The 20,806-nt window shown below is 43.2% G+C and overlaps 1 protein-coding gene across 1 annotated transcript in view; it reads left to right on the top strand.

Annotated features, from left to right (window-relative positions):
- Positions 1-328: 328 nt before the first annotated feature.
- The window catches only part of LOC125641841 (nardilysin-like), a 95,378-nt gene continuing 74,900 nt past the window's right edge, over positions 329-20,806 (top strand). The window contains exons 1-4 of the mRNA XM_048862358.2: positions 329-722; positions 13,853-14,144; positions 14,523-14,604; positions 19,862-20,015. Coding sequence (XP_048718315.2) covers positions 532-722; positions 13,853-14,144; positions 14,523-14,604; positions 19,862-20,015 — 719 coding nt within the window. The 5' untranslated portion in view covers positions 329-531. The remainder of the gene's footprint in view (positions 723-13,852; positions 14,145-14,522; positions 14,605-19,861; positions 20,016-20,806) is intronic.

The raw sequence follows: 20,806 nt of genomic DNA, 5'->3' as shown, positions 1-20,806 counted from the left end.
CTCACTCGTTCCGCAAACAGTCAACGACAGCTTATTGAACCAGTGGGAGAGAACATTTGGGGGAAAGCCCGCCTCTTCCAATACCGTATATGGAAGAGTCCAGAGGGGGATGTGGGGGTGTGTGTGTGTCAGTGAATCAGTCCGAACCCTGAAATATGGGCGGGGGAGGCTGAGACCTTAAGCTTCGTCTATATTCTAGCTCCTTCTTCGCTGCTATTTGAGCTCCGGGGGCTTTCGTGAGGCGCGTGCGTTTCTCCCCCCACGATCACCATGGTTTGCCCCCCCCCACTCACGCTGTTAAAACTGGCTTGATTTAACCGTCATAGGGCGATAAGGTACGTCACTACATAGCTGTATGTTGATTGGTTGGGTAGGTTCCAACCGTCAGTGTAGGAGTGAACGGCCGTTCCCGGCTGCGCTAGGGCTGGCGGGGCGCGCAGGGTTGGCGCTAGGGAGGCGGGAAAGGAGACCGCGGGACTGCCCTTCCGTAGCCGGCCGTTGTGAGCTGGTAACGGCGCCTGAGCCGACCCTATGTCTGGCAAGGGCAAGCCCTTGTCTAGCTGCAGCTGCCCGGAGCTGGCCGTGGGGCAGCGAGGCGGCCGAGGTGCTACAGCCCGACTGCCCCAGGAGGTGTCTGAGGAGCAAGGAAGGGGCCGCAGGGCTAACCCCAGACTGGGGGACCCTGCCATTGTCAAGTCCCCCAGTGACCCCAAGCAGTACAGGTGAGGGGGAGGGGCTCAGGCACCGCAGGGGAGGGGGGCGTGTTGGGAAGAAGGTGGAGGCACCGTCTCCCCTCCCACCCCCAAGCAGCACGGGGCTGGCGCAGAGGGATAGGCGGTTCCCCTGCCTTATAGTAACCCTGGAAGAAGAAACTAAAACACACTTGTTCATCTCGCCCCCGCCCCCCCCCATTTCCAGTTGCTTCCATATCAGCAAACGTGAACTCATGAATAATTTAAAAACGTAGCAGGGTCACAGTGATGGTGCTTTAGTTCTCTGTGGCAGTGAAGGTCCTGCCCTCGATTAAGTATGACTGTTTTTATTGGGAGTTGAGAAAGCAAAGCAGTGTTATCTGCCAGGATTTTTCATAGGGAATTTAACCTTTTCAACCCCCTCCTGCCCCTGCCTACTTGCTCCTTCTCCCCCTCAGCCTCTCTTTTCAGTGCTCTGTCTCGTGGTCATGGAGCATCAACCAAATACACTGTTAATGTTAAAAGAAAAGGAGGACTTGTGGCACCTTAGAGACTAACCAATTTATTTGAGGATAAGCTTTTGTGAGCTACAGCTCACTTACTAACATGGCTGCTACTCTGAAACCTGTTAATGTTAAGAAATTTTAACTCTGCTGGATGGTACCTATACAGCCTGTAGAGAAATGCTTGTCTCCGTCAGCCAGGGTTATTGATTTTTCACACTGGGCAAGTTGTTTCTAACTTGAAATTTTGAGCCTGGATAATTGGCATAAAATATTTTTTGAAGTCCCTGCTAGCAGCTGCAGAATAATGCACTTGTCCATTGACAGAAAAAAAAAAATCACCAAATTGTTGTGTCTTTACACTATCTAACCAAAGCTAACTTATGGCAAACAAGGCCTGATCTACGCTCCATCTTTAGGTTGGTATACGTTGCCTTTTGTCAACCTGTTTGTGCATGTGTCTATACTCAGATTTGTTTCTGGCAGACATAAGAACCTAATTATTGCAATGCAGTTAAACTACGTGCCTGACCAGTGTAGAGAAATGGGTGATCTATTGAGTGTGCATGTAGATGGTGCATGATATGTATTGACCCTAACAGTGCTCCAGCAGCTGTCCCATAATGCCCTGTTTGCTGCAACAATCGCAGCTCTTATAACAACTGTAAATTCCACTGCCCAGGGGTCACAGAGACTGATGGTATTTTTGAAATGCCTTTTCCTGATTGGTTTCAGAGTGGTAGCTGTGTTAGTCTGTATCAGTAAAAACAGTGAGGAGTCCTTGTGCCACAAGGACTCCTCATTGCTTTTCCTGATTGTCTACCTTGGTGAACCTGTCTAGGAACTCTCCCTTGTTATGTGTAACTAGCCAGCTGACCATGTGCAACTAGCCAGGCTCAACACACCAGACATGCTCTTGCCTGGAGTATACAAGAGATACTGGGTCTCCTGGGACTGTAGGGAGAAGAGGCTGTGGAAGCACAGCTATGGACCAGCTGTAGAAATGTGGACATCTATGAGGAGATTGCATGGGGGATGCAGGCAAAGAGATGCAACAGGAAGCAGAAATAGTGCTGCAGGAAAGTGAAGGAACTGCAGCTGGCATGCTACAAGACAAGGGAGGCCAATAATCAATCTAGTGGTGAGCTGCTGATTAGCTTTTACAACAAACTGTGCCATATTTGACAGAGGCCCCACCAGCACTGTGCAAACCACTGTGGATACCTTGGAGGAGTCTGAGATGTGGACCCCTGCCATGAACAGGGAAGAGGAGGAAGGGAGATGTGGGGTGTGGGAAGGGTGTCCAACCATACAAATCAAGACCTGTCTGAGACTCCACCATGGTCTAGTCAGTCCTGGCAACCAAATATGGATGAGCCCAATGAAGAGGAAGGGACCTTGGGTAAGCGTGTACATGCATTTTTCCATATGGTGCTTAAATATAAAGATGTCTCCTGGCCCATCCTCAAGTTAACAAGACACTGGTATAAACTTTTAGTAGTTTTACTCATACATGAAGAGATGGAGGTACAACAAATAGAGAGAGAGGGGTGGTATCTGCTTTTAGTTCCTCTGCTGGATTGGACATGGAGAGGGCCATGTGGAGCAGTTTATATACAGAAGAAGTCCCTTGTATCCTTCTGAGAGATCTCAATGAAACGTGCATGGTGATATTCTGCTATCCTCTCCTGAAGGCTTCTAGGGATGGCTGCCTTATTTCTTCTTCTGCAGAAGACACTTTCCCACACCTCACCATGATGAGTTCAGCTGGCAGCATTGCACTAAGGAGGCTAGTGGCATGTTGGCCTGGGTGGCTTCATGATGCCAGTAACAGCTGTGCTGTCTGTGGCTTTGCTACACTCAGGAGTGAGATATCAGCTAAAACCACCACTGCCTATGGAAAATAATGCCAATATTCAGTGCCATTGCTCTATATGCATAGAATGGAATAGGGACCGAAATTTGATTGTTTCATGCAACCAGAATTCCTCCTCCGCCCCCGATGGGCCCATACTCACCATGGCTGGGGCTGAAGAGTGGTGCTGTGCAGAGATACTTCAAAGCTGAAATGTCAATAAGCAAGTCTTACTAAGTTTTTTATGGGCATAAGGGAAGCGAGTTTGAAACTTATTCCCTCTCTGTTGTGACTATAAATCCAATGATACATCTGCCTGTTTATCAGCAGCTTTCATTGTGGCGTTGAGGGGTTCCCCTTGCACAGCTGCAGAACATCTGATCCTGAAGAGGAGAAAGAAGAGGATTAGCTCAGCAAGATCTTGCAAGCCATTGCTGCTTCAGACCATGAACAAAGGTCCTGGAAAGCCAGTGTGACAGATGTTATGGAGAATGAAAAAGCAGATGGGGGAAGGCTAGGATTCCCAGCAGGAAGGGGAAAGGGAGATGCACCAAGACATAAAGGAGCTTTTCAGGCAGCAAACTCAAATGCTGCAGATGCTGGTTGCCCTACAGGCCCCAAAATCTCAGACTCCCCGCGCTTTGCAGTCCTTAGAGAGCTCTGTAGAAGCAGTCCTGAGACCCCAAAGCATATCATGTGGCATCATGGGCCACATCCTAATCCCTATGTGGACTGCAAGGAAAACCACTGCTTAACATACAACAACATAGGTCAGTATGTGTGTAGCACAAGGGATGACATTTGTATACTGAAATGGACGAATGTTTATTGCCTTTCCAATTCTAAAAATTCAGTTCAAAGTTTGTATTGCAGTGCCTACTGTTTTTTGCACATTGCTTTTCTGCACTGTTTTTGCCACTCAAATTTCTTATTTTTTAAATAATTATTCTTATTAGTTCACAACACATTTCAGAATGCATAGCAATGCTCAAAGCACAGAGTATGTGTAAATGTACAGCACTGCAAAACTCAAGAGGTTCTGGAAAACACCCCCCAGTCATATTTATAAATGTACAGCAAGCACCAGATAATTCATAGCTTTGGTAAAACATAATGTGTGTAAATATGCAGAAAGCACTACACATTTCCTAACAGCACTCTTAGCTTCAGGTCCACAGAACATTCCAGTTCAGAGCACTGCTATCACTGACTGTTAAAGTGCTCTTTTAAAGCCTCACTCAACTGCATAGCTCCATGTTGAGCTCTTGTAATGGCTGTTGTCAGAGCAGACTTTGAACAGCCAATCTCCTCTTTCCATCCTTGTGACAGCTTTTTCCCCCTTTGCCTCACAAATATTATTTAGGTCACATGAGGTAACTATAACCATTAGAATATTTTTCTCATTGAGATCCAGTCTAGTGATTTAAACACCACCAGTGTCCCTTCACTCAACCAACAGCATGTTCAATTGTCATTCTGCACTTTCTGACCTGGTAATTGAGTCTTTCCTTGGTGTGGTTGAGGTGGCCAGTATACGGTTTTGTGAGCCCTAGGAGCAAGGGATAAGCTGGATCCACCAGAATCACTACTGGCATTTCAATAGTGCCAGTGGTAATCCACTGTCTGGGAAAGAATGTCTCTGCTTGCAGCTTTCTGATCAGTCTTGTGTTCTTAAAGATGTGGGTGTCATGCTTTCAGTGACTAGCATTCAGTTATGTATGGATAATCTTTTCCTTTCCATCTTCAGCTCAACTTGGAAAAAGTAAAGAACACTTGACCAAATAGCATCACTATTCAGCATTATCTAGCACTATTTGAGATTCCCACCTTAGTTTTGCTAGCTAAAACCCAATTGCTTTCACCAGTTCCTGAGTTAATCGCTGACCTTAATAATGGAAACTTTTTCCTGCTGTGTTTAGTAAACATCGTCAGTGTTGACCTGAAGATGGGAGTAAATAGAACAGTATTATTATATTCCCTTTTACTTATTTGGAGAAGTGTGTAAAGAAATACAAAGATCTAGAAAGGATAAAAACATGGATAGAAATAGCCAAAGAGGCTTAAGATTTCTGTCAAAATATTCTCTTCTGAAATTATACGGAAGCTACGTTGCTACACTTCATATAATTGTGTGCTCACCATGCTTATAACACTTGCAGCTCTATATAATTAAATCTTATGCTTCAGGGCTTCAGCTGGTTGCCTGCAGTGATCAGGCAGGAATTATTTCCCCTGTTGCACAGCTGGCTAGATTGGCTACAACTAGAGCTGGAACACCATTCAGGGTGAACCAATGGTCTGAGGTGGCACAGAAGATTCTCTTTCTAGATGCCTGGCTGTGTGTCTTGCTCACATGCTTAGGGACACTCTTACTATCCTATTTGGAGTTGGGAAGGAATTTTCCCACAGGTCAGATTGGCAGGGACTTTCTTTTTTCCCTGCTCTCCTCAGAAGCAAATGGTTTGGTTTCCTGCTGGGATCATCTGAGTATATCTTACCTAATAAATTCCCTGCCATTACAATATTTTTTTTAAAAAAAAATGGTAATTGGGATGATTTGGTAATTATGAGCCTGTCAGCCTGACATTGATCCTGGGCAAGATAATGGAGTGACTGATACGGTACTCAATAAATTATTAAAGGAGGTTAATGTAATTAAAGCAAATCAATATGGGTATATGGAAAATAGATCCTGCCAAACTAACTTGATATCTTTTTCTGATGAGATTACAAGGTTGGTTGATAAAGGTAATAGTGTTGAAGTAATATACTGAGACTTCTGAAGTGTTTTGACTTAATACCACACGACATTTGGATTATAAAACTAAAATGATATAAAATGAACATGGCACACATTAAATGGATTTAAAACTGGCTAACTGAAATCAAGTGAGTGTTTTCCGGTGGGATCCCACAAGGATTGGTTCTTGCCTCTATGCTATTCATCTTTTTTTATCAGCGACCTAAAAGAAAATATGAAATCATCACTGATAAAGTTTGCAGACACAGAAACCGGGGGAGTGGCACAGTGAATAGGACAGGTCACTGATCGGTAAACTGGGCGCAAGCAAACAATGTGTGTTTTAATATGGCTAAATGTAAATATACACATATAGGAACAAAGAACGTATGGTGTACTTACAGGATGGGATACTCTGTCCTGGGAAGCAGTGACTGTAAAAAACATTTTGTGGTCATGATGGATAATCAGCAAACATGAGCTCCCAACATGATGCAGTGACTGAAAGAGCTAATGTGATCCTGGGATGCATAAAAAGGGAAATCTTGAGTAGGAGTAGAGAGGTTATTTTAATCCCTATATTTGGCTCTGGCATGACTACTGCTGAACACAGTGTCCGTATCTGGTGCCCACAATTCAAAAAGGATATTGATAAATTGGAGAAGGTTCTGAAAAGAGTCATGAGAATGATTAAAGGATTAGAAAATATAGCTTACAGTGATAGACTCAAAGAGCTCAATCAATTTAGGTTAACAAAGAGAACGTTAAGGATGACTTGATCAAATGACTGGAAGCTAGACAAATTCAGACTGGAAATAAGGAATACATTTTTGACAGTGAGTGTAATTAACCATTTGAACAATTTACCAAGCATCTTGGTGAAGTCTCCTTCACTGACAATTTTTAAATCAAGATTGTATATTTTCTAAAAAGTATGCTCTAAGAAGTATTTTGGGGAAGTTTGATGGCCTGTGTTATGCAGAAGGTCAGACTAGATTATCACAATGGTCCCTTCTGGCCTTGGAATCTATGAATTTATGAATCTTAGGAACTGGTGGCACCTTTGTCTTTCCTGTTTTCTGCTTGTGGCACAAAGTTTACTGCCCTGAGGACTGAAATGCTTTAGACTAACTAAAGTCGTTGAGCTTACTATATTGGTATCTGGGTGAAATGTAATGGCTTGTGATGTACAGGAGGTCACGCTAGATGATATAATGGCCCCTTCTGGCCTTAAACTCTGTTATGCTGTAATGGTCACTAGCAGAAGCAGTATCCATTTGGGTACAAGGCTTTTGTTGTAGGACGTGAAGACAAGTGACTCTGTTCACACTACAGTAATATAAATTTAACAAGTTGTATAGGGTCTACAGTTGTATATATTCTGGAACAGGGTTCTCAACCTTTTTCTCTCTGAGGCCCCCCTCAACATGCTATAAAAACTCCAGGGTCCAGCTGGGGTGTAGGGGGGCTTGGGGCCAGACAGGGGGGCATTGGGCATAGGTGTAGTTTGACTGTTATTTGGGATGCAGGGCAAGGGCCGGTAGGGCTTGGGCCAGCTCCGCACAACGCGGTTCAGGGAGGGAGTGCCACCTCCACTCCCTGACTCACCTCAGCAGGCAACCCAGGGGGGATGCAACCAAAAAATGTAACTCAAAGTGGGGACTCAATTCAAAAAGTTTGAAAACCACTTGGTGTAGGTAGAGGGGTAGCTAGGGGCTGTGTGTGGGCAGGGGGGTAGCTCAGGTTGCAGGGAGGAGGCTAGCTAGAGGCTGTGTGCTGGGAAGGCTCCTCTGATGGCTGCTCCCCGAGGGCTCTGCTGTCCCGGAGCTGGGTCCCTCTGCCCAGGCAGCTCTTACCAGCTGCATAAGCAGTCAAAGGGGCTGGGAGCTGAGGAGCAGCCACAATCCTGGGCACCAGCAGCAAATGGAGGAAAGCCACAGCTGCCTGCTCCATGACACCACTAGCCAGAGGAGCAGCTGCCCTGCACTGCCTGGCTCTGGCTTCCCACCTACAACCTGGCCAGAGGGGAACTGGGGGAGATGAGGAGGGAAAGGGGGGGCTGAAGCGTCCCCCTAGGGCTACCCCACTCTGGATATGGCACTGCAGTTTGGGGGGACAACATCCTTGTGCCCCCCCATCTCTGCCTATGGGCTTCTTCTCACGTGGAGCGCCAGGGCTCTGGGCTTCAGCCCTGCACTGCTCCTGGCTTCAGCCCAGGGGGGCACCCTGAGGGGGGGTTGCTAGGGCTCCCTCACTGCTTCCAGCTTCAGCAGAGGGAGGGGCGCCGGGGCTCCCAGCTTGACCCCGCGCCACTCGTGGCTTCAGACTGTGGGGCACAGTGGCTCCCAGCTTCTGCCCCGCGCCATTGCTGGTTTCAGCTCCGCACCGCGCCACTGCATGCTTTGGGGGGAGTGCAAGGGCTCCGGGCACTGGGTTTCAGCTGGGGGGCCCTGCAGCCCCCGTGAAAGGTCTCTGACCTGGGTGTAACTGATGCAATTACAGCTGGCTGAATATGCAGACAGTCTGAACCAATAGCTTTGAGAAGTGTACACTTCCATATGCATCTCAGTGAGAATCTGCCACTCCAAATGGGGGTGGGTGAAGCCACAGGTGGTGTGTAATGTTCTCCAGACTGCCTTAATCCAGCTCTGAGTAAACACAACACAACTAGGGTTAACATACCCTACTCTTCCTTGCTTTATAAATCCACACACACAAAGTGTGAATTGAAGAATGACCCGTGTTATCACTATCTAGTTTAAAAATGCAGAAGTTATGGCTTGTTTATTAAAATCAGGCTTATGCAAGCTTAAAAACGCCTATTAGAGTTGCCCTGATTTTTTTTTTCAACGTTGATGTTTGTGACAAGGTTATAAAGCAGGGGTGGGCAAACGTTTTGGTCTGAGGGCCACACTGGGGTTCTGAAATTGTATGGAGGGCCAGGTGGGGAAGACTGTGCCTCCCCAAACAGGGAGCGGGGGCCAGGCTATCTGCCCCCTCCCACTTCGCGCCCCCTGACTGCCCCCCTCAGAACCCTCAACCCATCCAATCCCCCCCACTCCTTGTCCCCTGACCTTCCCCTCCCGGGCACCCCCCCAACCAGCCCCCTGGGACCCCCATCCAATCCCCATGCTCCCTGTCCCCTGACCGCCTCCTCCTGGGACCCCTTGCCCCAACTGCCCTCCCAGGATCCCATCCCCTATCCAACCCCCTCCTGTCCCGACTGCCCTGACCCCTATCCACACCCCTGCTCCCTGACAGGCCCCCCGGGACTCCCACGCCTATCCAACCCTCCCCGTCCCTTGACCACACCCTCCCAGAACCGCCCCATCCAACCACTCGCTGTCCCCTGACTGCCCCCCGGTACCCTCTGCCCCTTATCTAACCCCCCCCCCGGCCCCATACCATGCTACTCAGAGCAGCAGGACTGGCAGCTATGCGGCCCGACCGGAGCCAGCCATGCCACCGCACTGCCTGGCAGGAGCTCGCAGCCCTGCTGCCCAGAGCACTGGTGGTATGGCAAGCTGAGGCTGCAGGAGAGGGGGGACAGCAGGGGAGGGGCTGGGGGCTAATCTCCGCGGCCAGGAGCTCAAGGGCCAGGCAGGACGGTCCTGCAGGCTGGAGTTTGCCCACCTCTGTTATGAAGTAATTGAGTATTTTTAAATTTAAAATGTTGACAAAAAAGTCTGCATTTTTCAAGCAGCTCTAATTGTGAGGGTGCCAAATGCAGTTCTGTACTTAAGTTTGAGTTGAGTTTTACACACAAAACAGGGATTCAACTTTTATTATGTGTAAAGGATAGACTGTCTGCCTCAGAACCACAGCACCTACTCTTCGAGGGAATTTTCTGATAATTAAATCTGTTGATTAGTTTGAGTTAAATTTAGTTTAAAACTGAGTCCTTCAAAGAAAGAAGTATTCTGTGTCAGTGGGGTTTGGTTTTTTTTTTTTTTTGAGGGAAAAAGAGAAGTTAGTTGAGATGAGCTGGAGCTTTTTATATTGTTGCTGTTGTTAAAGTTCTGTTTCCTAAGAAGCTAAAACAAGACAAACACACAGAAAAGGGTGAAGTAAAGAATAGCAAAGAAAGAAAATGCAAACTCACTGTTGGGAAAACATAGGCCCAATGCACAGTCTTGTCATCCACTCTGAGATCTGGAAACTTGAACCGGCATCAGGCTGTTTAGGACATTTCTTTTAGTTGCCTCTTTCTGGTCACAGGCTTACAGCAGTATTGCAAATATGCAATGTTGGAAATCAGCTACAAAGGTTTCAAACAGAAGAAAAAACAACAACAAAGGTTGCAGGACTGATATAATCAACATATCCCTCTTTGATGCACCAGAAAACTTCAGCTTTGACAGACGTTCAGAATGGACTGACTGGAAGAAGTACTTTGCAAGACTTCGCATTACTACTAAACTCCACCAGAAAACTGGAGACATCCAGGTATTGTCTTTAATTTATGCTATGGGGAAGCAGACAGTATATCTTTAAATCCTTTGCGTTTACTGGTGACAGTCACAAGGATGACTGAAAGAGTTTGGCTATGTTTGATGCATACTTTATACCTTAGAGAAATGTGGTTTATGAATGGGTGTGTTCTCACCAGAGAGCTCAAGAACCAGGGGAATGTGTTGAATCTTTTGTAAGAGCCTTTCATACCTTGGCAGAAAACTGAGATTTGGGGATTGTAAAACATGAAAATATCAGAGAGACTGATTATTGGGCTTACAGACAAAAGCATCGCACAGCAGGTACAATTAAAGACAGTTTTAACCCTACACACAGCTATCCAGATAATAAAGTAGAGTGAACTAGTGAAGGAGCAAAACAAAAACCAGGAGCAACTTGAAAAAACAGAAACTAGCTCAGAAGCAGTAAAGAGACACAGCATGACTGATAAAAGTATCATAAACCCTCTGTGGGAAAGAGGGACAAGTCCCTAACTACAAAATCTTTCAGAATAAATTCACAAGATATGGAAAAATTCAGAACTCAAGAGAAGTTGTCACATCTTCAGTTCCTCAGAAGGAACAATTCAACAGAGCAAACTCTACAGATGGCAGATGCAGAACAAGAAGAATACAACAATTCCAAACCAACCACAGCCAGCCGTTGCAACTAATGGACAGCCAGATCACAAAGTTATTAGGCATTTGAGTCATGTAATTAGGAAACCATTATGATTCAGAAACACTTAACAAACTGATATGTACTGAACTTTAAAGTTTGCTTGATAGTGTAAAATTTTGCAAATGGTATGAATATAAAACTTAAAGGGGGACGTGTGATGGAATGCTAAAACTGTTATAATGTTCAGCCATTAGGTGGCACTATGAATAACATACTTTACCTGGATTGGTAACAGCCATACCTAACAGTGCTTTAAAGTATCTTAAAGAGAACACATCTCTTGTATCTCTCTTCATGATGGATGTTCTGTAGCCAGTCCAAAACTGGTACAGAAGCCTGACCTACTTGTAGCAGTCCTGCAATCTACCGTGTACAAGCAGCATGTGACAGCCATCCAAGCCAGACTCTAAGAAAGAAGGTGGTGAAAGAAAAGGACACATGGAGAGTGCCGGGGGGAAAGATGAAGTCTCATATCCCATCTGGTGTTCAGAAATTAGCCAGAGACAGTGCAGGTGATAGTGTCATTTGGTTCCTTCTATCAGACGTGGTCTGGTCAGGACATCTCGCAGGATTAGGATGAAGAATATCTGCGGTTTCAGGAGATAGTGAGGTGGCAACAATGGTGATAAAATTTGCTTCCGTTGTTGGCACACACCTGCTTCTTCTGCTAATTTTTACTAAAAGTCTTTTCTTTTTAAGACAGCACCCTCGCCCCCCAGAAGGGAGTGTTGGGTTGAATAATCTATCCTCAGTATTGTGTCCACCAATAGGCCGAATTTCTGATGCACCTATTTTGGTTAATTGATTTTCAGACCTCTGTTCCTCTTGTTTGTCAGTCATAATAGTAACAGTCCTTGAAGTAGTATCAGTAAAACTCTTTTTAAATTAGTTCAGCCTTTCTGCCTCCTTCTTACATGTGTTTTTTTTTTAAAGAACTAGGTTACTTTATATAACAAGTCATTGTGACAGTTTATGAATGTTCACTTTTACAGTTGAGTTTACAATGAGGGTAAATTCATAGGCCTAATTATCATAGCCCCCCTCATTGTGGAGTCCCATAAGGATAAATTCTTTCAGCACCTCTTTTCAACATCTACACGCAGCCACTAGGGGAACTATTCAGGTGACATGGACACAAGTGCCAGCAATATGCAGATGGCATACAGCTCTACTTATTCTTTACCACATAAGACCATACTACTATCACCAAGGTGGTCCAGGGCTTGGACAAAATCATTTCATATATAAAGAATAGCAGGTTTAAGATGAACCTGAGCAAAACAGAGGTTATGCTCATGGGCAGAGGAAAGTATTTTGAAAAGTTGAGGTCTCCTTTATTTAAAGACACACACCCACAATTGATCAATTCATTCTGTAGTTTAGGGAGTGTTTTTAGATTATTCGCTGGCACTAAGAGATCATATAACTGCATCTAAGTAATGCTGTCTATCATCTCCAGTTGGCTAGGAGATTTCATCCCATCCTGTTGGCCAATGAACTGGCCTCATTTATATATGCCTTTGTCATCTCTCATGTAGACTAAAGCAATGCAGTATACTTGGGCATGAAGCCTTCAGCGCTTAGCCTATTTCACTCAGGAGAAGCACTCTATCACATCAAACCTGTCCTCCGCTCACTATGCTGGCTTCCTATAAAATGTCAAGTTCAAGGTCTTGGTCCTTTTCATCAAGATCTCAATAGCTTGGGATATCTAAAATATTACCTAGAAGTCCAACATGAACACCATGGTCAACAGCTCTGCTCCTCTGGCACAATGGGCCTTTCTAAAATAAGGGAAAAGCTCATCTGTACAGAAGACAGATCTCACTCAGGCTGGTCTGAGATTGTGTAATGAACTCACAGGAGCTAAGAACCATCACAAACTTCAACACTTCTCTATGTGCATATTGCATTTCTTTGATCTTCCCTTCTCTAATATAAACACATACAGTGTGTGAGTGTGTATATATAATATAATTTAAAACAAAACATCCTACTAAAAAAACACCTGCATGCACACAGAATTCTTCCCCAGGAAGAGGCTGCGAGAGAGAACAAAGAACATGTGATAGATGTTAGCCACATTGCTCAGTTCAGTGCTGAAAGGTGTTCAAATACTGTGGTAATGAGCATAGTATAAGAACCTATATAGAATAAAATGAAAACATTCGGCTTTCTCTTACATTTAAACTTAACTATGAACTGCCTGGTTTTATAATGCTTTTGGTTTTGAGTGTGTGTATGGGGGGGAGGGGAGTAATTACAACATCCCTGTTGTGCTTTTTACTCTAAATTACCGATGTACTCTCAACCTTATCTCCATTTTAACCCAGTTTTTGTCTGGGAATATAATTAAATGGCAAAATTATGCCTTTCATGCTTAGCAGATCTTCAAGAACATCACTGTGGGGAAGGGAATGCAGTTCAAAAGCCTAGAACAGGGGTTCTAGGTTTTCAAACTTCATTGCACTCTGGCCTCCTAACAACAAAAATTACTATGTGACTCCAGGATGGGGGACCGAAGCCTGAGCCCGCCCGAGCCCCACTGCCCCGGGTGGGTGGAGGGGGAGGAGAGGGAGGGGGCAAAGCCAGAGCCCCACTGCCCCAGGGGAAGAGTGGGGTCCAAGCTGAAGCCCAAGGCTTCAACCGCAAGGAGGTGGCCTGTAACTTGAACCCTGCCGCCCAGGCCTGAAGCAGTGGGGCTCGAGCTTCAGCTCTGGGCCTGGGCCCCAGCAAGTCTAAGCTAGCTCTGGTGACCCCATTAAAATGGAGTTGCGACCCACTTTGAGGTTCCAACCCACAGTTTGAGAACCGCTGGCCTAGAACAAATATGAAAAATTCAGAATTTTTCAGACTTTCTTTGGGAGTTCCATTGCTTTAGGTGGACAATTGAAGATTCAAAATATTATTATTATACTTGATTTCACAGGTATCTCACATTACAAAATGGCTTGTGTGCACTACTGATTTCGGATGCAAATACCATGGATAGTGTTCCTTCTGAGGAGTCTTTGGAATGGGAGGATAATGATGAAATCAAGATTGAAAGTGATGAAGATGATGACTCGGTAGCAGAGATGGAAGAGGACAAGGAAAATTATGAAGATGATGACAATGATGGAGATGATGCTGAGGAGGATCCCAATAATTCTGATGATATGGAAATGGAAGAACTAACAGGAAAGGAAGAAGCAAATAAGAGAAGTGGAACAGAGAAGCTGGTATGTGCTAATGCTACAGAGTGAAAGCTTATTAAGTGGAGAACTACTGTCGTGGTCCTAAGCTCTTAAATATTGTGGTAAGACAAACAGGCTAGTCCTCCGTTCCTGAATGTCCTATCAATCTAGTTACTTATATGGCCTCTGTCTCTGGTATCGGAGCATCTACCTCTCTTGTTCAGGGTTGAGCCTATATTGCCATTACTTATGGACTCATAGCTCTTATTTCCAGCAGAACATTCTGGCCTGTTTCACTCTTCTGTTCTTTGAGTATAGAGTAGCTCTGTGAGATTGTTAGAACTGGAGTTCTCGTCTACTAGATAAAATGACTGCAATTTTTTTTAGAAGTGACTCCTCAGTGTCTGTGTGTTTATTTTGCAGTCTGCAGCTGCTCTTTGTGTTGCTGTTGGCAGTTTCTGTGATCCTGAGGATCTGCCTGGGTTGGCACATTTTCTGGAGCACAGTATGTATCAGCTTACATTTCAGTCTTTCCTCCCAAAGTGGAAAATTTAATGACCTTATTTTGGATTTATTGATTTGTTTAAAAAATTCTAGAAGCAGAATGCCAGATGGGTGTGATATGTAGGTACCACATCAAAAAGGTTGTAAGGAGGGATGTTAGAGGCTAAGATAGGGGATTCATGAATTATCATGGGGAGTTCTTCCCAAGTGTAAGAGGTTGCACGAAGAATGCATGGAGGTGAGTGTGGGAAAATGGGGCTGGCATCGCTGGTGATACAAAGTTGATGGGGGTGGTTAAACTTCATAATAAAAACAAGTTGAAAGGTAGGGTGGAGCTAAATGATGGAGGGCTTTAAAGATGAGGATCACATGCTGTGCTTGATGTGGTAGAGACAGCATGGTAGAGTGAAGAGTGGGTGAGGTGATTGTGACACAGAGGCTCCTAGGTAAAGGGCCCCCCGTTCTTTGCAAACAACTCCTACTTCAGACCTGACAAATTCACTACACCAAACATGTGCTTTACAGGAAATTTATCCATAAAGAGTAACATTAGGATATCTCCAAAAAAGCTAGTAACTTTTCAAGATTCATATATTTGCAAGGTGTATGTATGGGTGATATTTAAGGAATAATGAATTTATATTGAAAGTATGCTTTATAGACTTGGAGTAAAAAATTAGTTACTAGGAGATAAGTCTTGGTGGTGGGCCATTCAGGCAGGAGGGAGTTGTCACTCTGCCCTGTTTAGTTGGTGATGCAATGCAAGGCTTGATTATTTAGCCTTGCTCAATCCCAAAACCATCAAGGAAAAATCATAAGAGACAACTGCAAATCATCAAATGCTATTGAGGGTAAAAAAATGAATGTTACAACAAGACAGGGATGCCCTGCCCATGAATAGAAACAAAAGATTGTTTCAGATAACACAGATGAGGGAAAGGTATTCTGGATGATTTCACTGAGGAGACATTTTGAGGAGCAGGTTGTTCTCATGAAAAATTGGATCGTGATTCCTATGAATCCAGCCAGCTCTGCAAAAGACAGAACTGTTGGGGAAAAACCTACTTTATTAGACATGAAAGGTAACTATTAATAAGTGAAGACCTAGGGTCATATTTTATTTTGGGTTGTAATAACTTGTTTCCATCACTCTCTCGTTTTCCAGTAGAATCTCTATCCTTTCTTAAACCTTTTTGTTTTTTATTACAAGTGCTATGTGTTATGCAGGAGTGGTGATTTAAGTTAAAAAAGTTAAGTGGGGTATACTGCGCCTGTGGAATTACTGTGAGTAGCCAGTGTCAGGGGCTGGATATCACAAGGGAATGGTTCAAGAGGTATGGGGTGCATCTATTGCTAGCCCTTTCTTTGCCTTGCAGGTTGGCATAGCCCAGAGGAGAGTGCTTGAGTGTCTGAAAGGCTGGTGGTGCTAGAGAGCCGACTCCCTCATGCGGGAGGCCGGGGGTAACAAGGTGACTCTCTGTCCTGGATAGCCCGAGAACCACCACAGCAGTCATTATTTTTTATATTACCGTCATGCCTATTAGCCCTAATCAAGGATCAGGACCCCATTATTGCTAGGTGCTGTACAAACACAGAATGAAAAAGATGGTCCCTGCCCTAGGGGGCTTCCAATCTAAGGGAAAGACTAGAGATATCAGATGGATATAGATCACAGGAGAATACAAGTGAAAAAAGAAGCAATATTGGTCAGCATGACAGGCAGTGATCTTTGCACACTAGCCCTTAACCATTGTTGTGTGTCACTATGACCATTAGGAACATGAGTCTAATGGCAACATTTTAAATGGATATGAGGGAGGCTAATTTGGAGGCATCAGGGTCGGGTGGGTAAAAATTGATAATTAAAAAAAACCCCAAAACCAGATTATTTTAATTTAAATTAAATTTTTAATGTAAATTTAATTTATTTTCTTATTAAAATAAACCTAATTAAAATTATGGCAATTTATGACAATGCTTAAATTTATTATTATACGTTAAAAATAATTAAAATGAATAAAAATGCTGACACTAAGGTGAGAAGAAATTTAGAAGTGGATAAAAAAGTGAGCTTGAAATGTATATAGGTACAGAGCTCATTTGATGTATCTTTTAGTCAAAGACGGAGGTATACCAGGAATAATGGAAAATGTTGTTGAAATGTTGTTGTTTTTTAACAATCACTTTGCTTCAGCTTCACTGAAGAGAGGAGGATCACAGCTAATTCTCCTCTAAGATATATGATGGAATTTAGTGGTTGACTGTTTTGAAGCATTTATTAAAGATCTGGCCTATCTTGATGTCAATTTGTGAAGAAAATTGTGACAAAATAAATGGAAATTTCACAGACCAGAGTAGTTAACATCCAGCTAAAGAGAAATGTAGAAATTATACTGACTATACTAAAATCTATTTCCATTGCTTTGGACAAATTGCAAAAAGATAACTGCTAATGTTGTTAAAATTTGGCAAGAATTTAAGGAAACACTTAAAAAACAAAGCTAAATTGCAGGCAGCGAACAAGCAGATCAAGCATTTACTCTGCCTTGTTTTTTGGCCAGTATTCTCAATACAAAGTATCACAGTAAACACTTAATTGCTGAGGAGGAAGTGCTGCTATGGCATGGGCATCTAATATTCATCCATCAATCAGAATAGATTTCAGGAGTGGGGGTGAATAGAACTATTCAAGCAACATGTTTGCTGCCAAAGTTTTGAAGAAAGTCAGACCAGTGAACTGGTGGAAGTAACTGGCTAAGAACCTTGAACCAGATTTTTTTGAAGCTACATAAGGTTTTGATGGCAATTGCCTCTTCTGCAGGTAGAGAGAGAGAATTTTGACTAGTTCATTCAAAATTGGGAGCTGAAAAAGCAGGAAAGCTTGTTTTCCTAATCTAATCCATGAATAAAAACGAGATAGAAAAGGATGAGAACTAGTTCCAAAATATTGAAGGACATAGTGACCAGAAATAATCGGTTCAAGTCACTAACTACAGTCAATTCTTTCTTTAACAAATCAGCTTGTATTAAATGCAAAATATGTTATGATAAACTTACTTTTTTTCATTGTGTCCAGCACATTTAAGGTAGCTGTATTTAACTAATAAAAACAAATTTAAAAAGCTGTTTTTCTGCATTTCTAATTTAATTGAAATTTCCATCCAAATGCAGTGAGATACAAATCATGAGTAGAAAAAGAAACATTTTCCAGTAAATAAGTACAACATTCACCATTTTTAACATAATAAACTGTAAAATATAGGAATCCTAATAAATGTATGTTAAGCTATATAATTGCTTAAATAAATGCATATAGATATAGTGTATCCTCGTGGTTAGTAAAAAGAAGTACCAAATTTAGTGTAATGGCTATATTGAGTTGCAAATTAACATGTCCTAATGTTTATATCAGTCACTGAGAATGACCCTTTCTTTAGGAAAATAACTAAAAAGTAAAAATTCAAAACAAGATTACAGTTGATGCTTTAAATCAGGGGTTCCTACTTGCTGATTTAAATCATGATTAAAATAAATTATTTAAATCAGTCCCTCCTGCAAAAAGTCCAGACAGGAGAATAGAGTAATCAAGGTGCATAATAAAGGTCTGGAGAAGAGATCTGATGGTTTGTACTGATAGAAATGTCTGGCTCTTCAAAGTGTTAGAGGAAGAAGTGTAAAGGACTCATTTGCTTGTTCAGTATCTAGCCTGTTAGGAAGTTTTGACCAAATCGCTCAAACCTGCAACGGTCTAAAACACACATGATTGATCCTGAGCTAACGGGACAGGAGTGCTGGTGCAGGTTTCTAACAAAACTCGTAATTCAGCTGTTCCGTCTTCCCTAATTTTACTTCTATTTTGATTCAACAAATTGTTACATAAGCTCCTTTACACGCATAAAAATCTGGATATTGATATTTTAACTCAAAAGACAAGGAAGGAACTCAATTTTATGTTTCATCAACTGTATTTCAGCCTCCTCTCATTTTGAGCTCAACTTCTGAAAGTTGTTTTGGGATTAATCATGTTGGGTAAGTAATGGACACAGGCAGCCACGCCCTGCTGGACATGCTCCCAGTGGAGGGAGAGTTCAAAAGGGAGCTGCTCAGCTCAGTCTAGGTGGACCAAGCAGTAGAGCAGTTGGATGCTGTAGCCTCCTGCAGAGAAGCCACTGAGGCTCTAAGCAGCTGGGACAGGGCTCACAGTCAAGCCATGCAGGCCTTTCATCTGCAGGGGCCGAGGATGACGTGTCACTGCCAATAGGGGAAGACACTCTGGAGACAGACCAGTGGTGCAGGGGTAGGAAGTGACCCAGGGCACAGGGGTAAGGGCTGGTGCCTGTCCGTAAGCTATGTGTCTGGACCATTATTTTGAAGGTCCCTGGGTTGGAACCTGGTGGAGCAGCATGGGGCCAAGTTCATCTAACCCCAGTCACTGATTCTCACTGTTGGGTGACACTGGCTCTAGCTGCTAGGCTTGGTGGCCACAGACTCTAGCCGCTAGGCAAGGCAGCCATTGACTCTTGCCTTTGGGCGATTCTAGCTGCTGGACAAGGTGGCCACTGACTCTCGCTGTTGGATGACATTACTGCAGATTCAAGCCACTATGCAAGGTGGCCACTGACTCTTGCCATTGGGTGGCATAACTGCTGACTCAAGCTGCTAGGCAAGGCAACCAGTGACTCTCACCGCTGGGCAGTCTAGTCCAGAATATTGCCACTAGTTGGGTACTGCTGGCCTTGGACATAAATCTCCCCCCCACCCCCGCCCCGACAGTGCACTTTAGATTATTCATTTATTTTCAATAAAGGGACTGAAATAGTAATTGCATTTTTCTTATACTTCCTTCAACATTAGTCATACTCAGATAAATTTGAGTGCTTGTATGTCTGTTTCTCTATGGTGACCTATTCAGGACTAGATTGAGACTGATGTGCTCAGTTTTAAGGTGTAACTTAAAATCATACTTGAAACCAAGTGTTTTCCATATTCTGAAATGATTCCATTCTATAACTTGCATTTTTAGGCTGGTCAATTGCTACAGGCTAGATTTCCCACCGTCTTGCATCTTGTGTAGTAATTTACACCTGTGCAAATGGACATAAAATGTTGTCAAATCAAATGGTAATGCACTGTTGCTTTGTGTAAATGCCTTCACAAGGTGCAAAGCAGTGGGAAATCATGCTGTCTTTATGTAGCTATGCCTTTCTGAAATCATCATTATGTCTATATCTGCTTAATTTTGATCGATTGTGTTTCAGTGGTATTTATGGGCAGTTTGAAGTATCCAGATGAGAATGGGTTTGATGCATTCCTGAAGAAACATGGGGGCAGTGACAACGCTTCAACTGACTGTGAAAGGACAGTCTTCCATTTTGATATCCAGCAGAAATACTTCAAAGAAGCACTCGATAGGTAACCGTGATCACACCAAATAAAGCATTGATTCATTTAAAATAGATTAACACAATGAACTCTGAAACTGCATATATAACTTTGCATTGCGTTGTCTTGGCCTGATTGAAGGGAGCCTGTCATTGCTGAGCTTCCATAGGTCCCCTTATTACAACTGAGGTCATTATAGATGGAAGGAGATTGTGACTTTCCCTTAGATCTCTCACTGTCTTTTGAGGGAGTAGTAGTACCCCAGTAGTGTATAGTCTCTTAGGAGTGATGTAATTTATGCACCTGCTATGAAAGTAGGACAGATTTCAATATGTATTTATGCCAGATTACTTGTAGGACTATCATAAATTATGCCACTGTCGCAATTGGTAGTTCATTCCATTTACCTGGCTACTTAAAGGAGAATCTTTTTATTGGCCTGTTCCTTTTAAATATGTGCCCTGTTAGGCTGTTTAATTTTTTATTAACAATCTCTGTTTAAAAAAAAGTATTGATTCTTATATGGCAGTGTACCACCAAAAAGGTGCAGTAAAATGATCCACTGCTTTATTCAAAAAAATATATGTTCAGTGCCAGGAAGGATCATTAATTAACTCTTATCATGTCATAGGATATGTCAATACAATAAAGCTCCATTTCTGTCATAGGGAAATTAAACAGTCTTCTGATGGGGAGGATAATTTAAATATTTTTGATATTGACAAAATTGTCTGGCGGAAAATTAGGTTGTACTGCAAATAGGCATTTTTATCAACGCTATTAATGTGGTGATTGAACTAAATTCTGCACTAGAATGTACA

The sequence above is a fragment of the Caretta caretta genome, chromosome 8 (genome assembly GCF_965140235.1).
Source record: "Caretta caretta isolate rCarCar2 chromosome 8, rCarCar1.hap1, whole genome shotgun sequence".
NCBI classification, from domain to species: domain Eukaryota; kingdom Metazoa; phylum Chordata; order Testudines; family Cheloniidae; genus Caretta; species Caretta caretta.
Note: the sequence above shows the minus strand (reverse complement) of the source record. Positions and strands in the feature narration are given on the sequence as shown.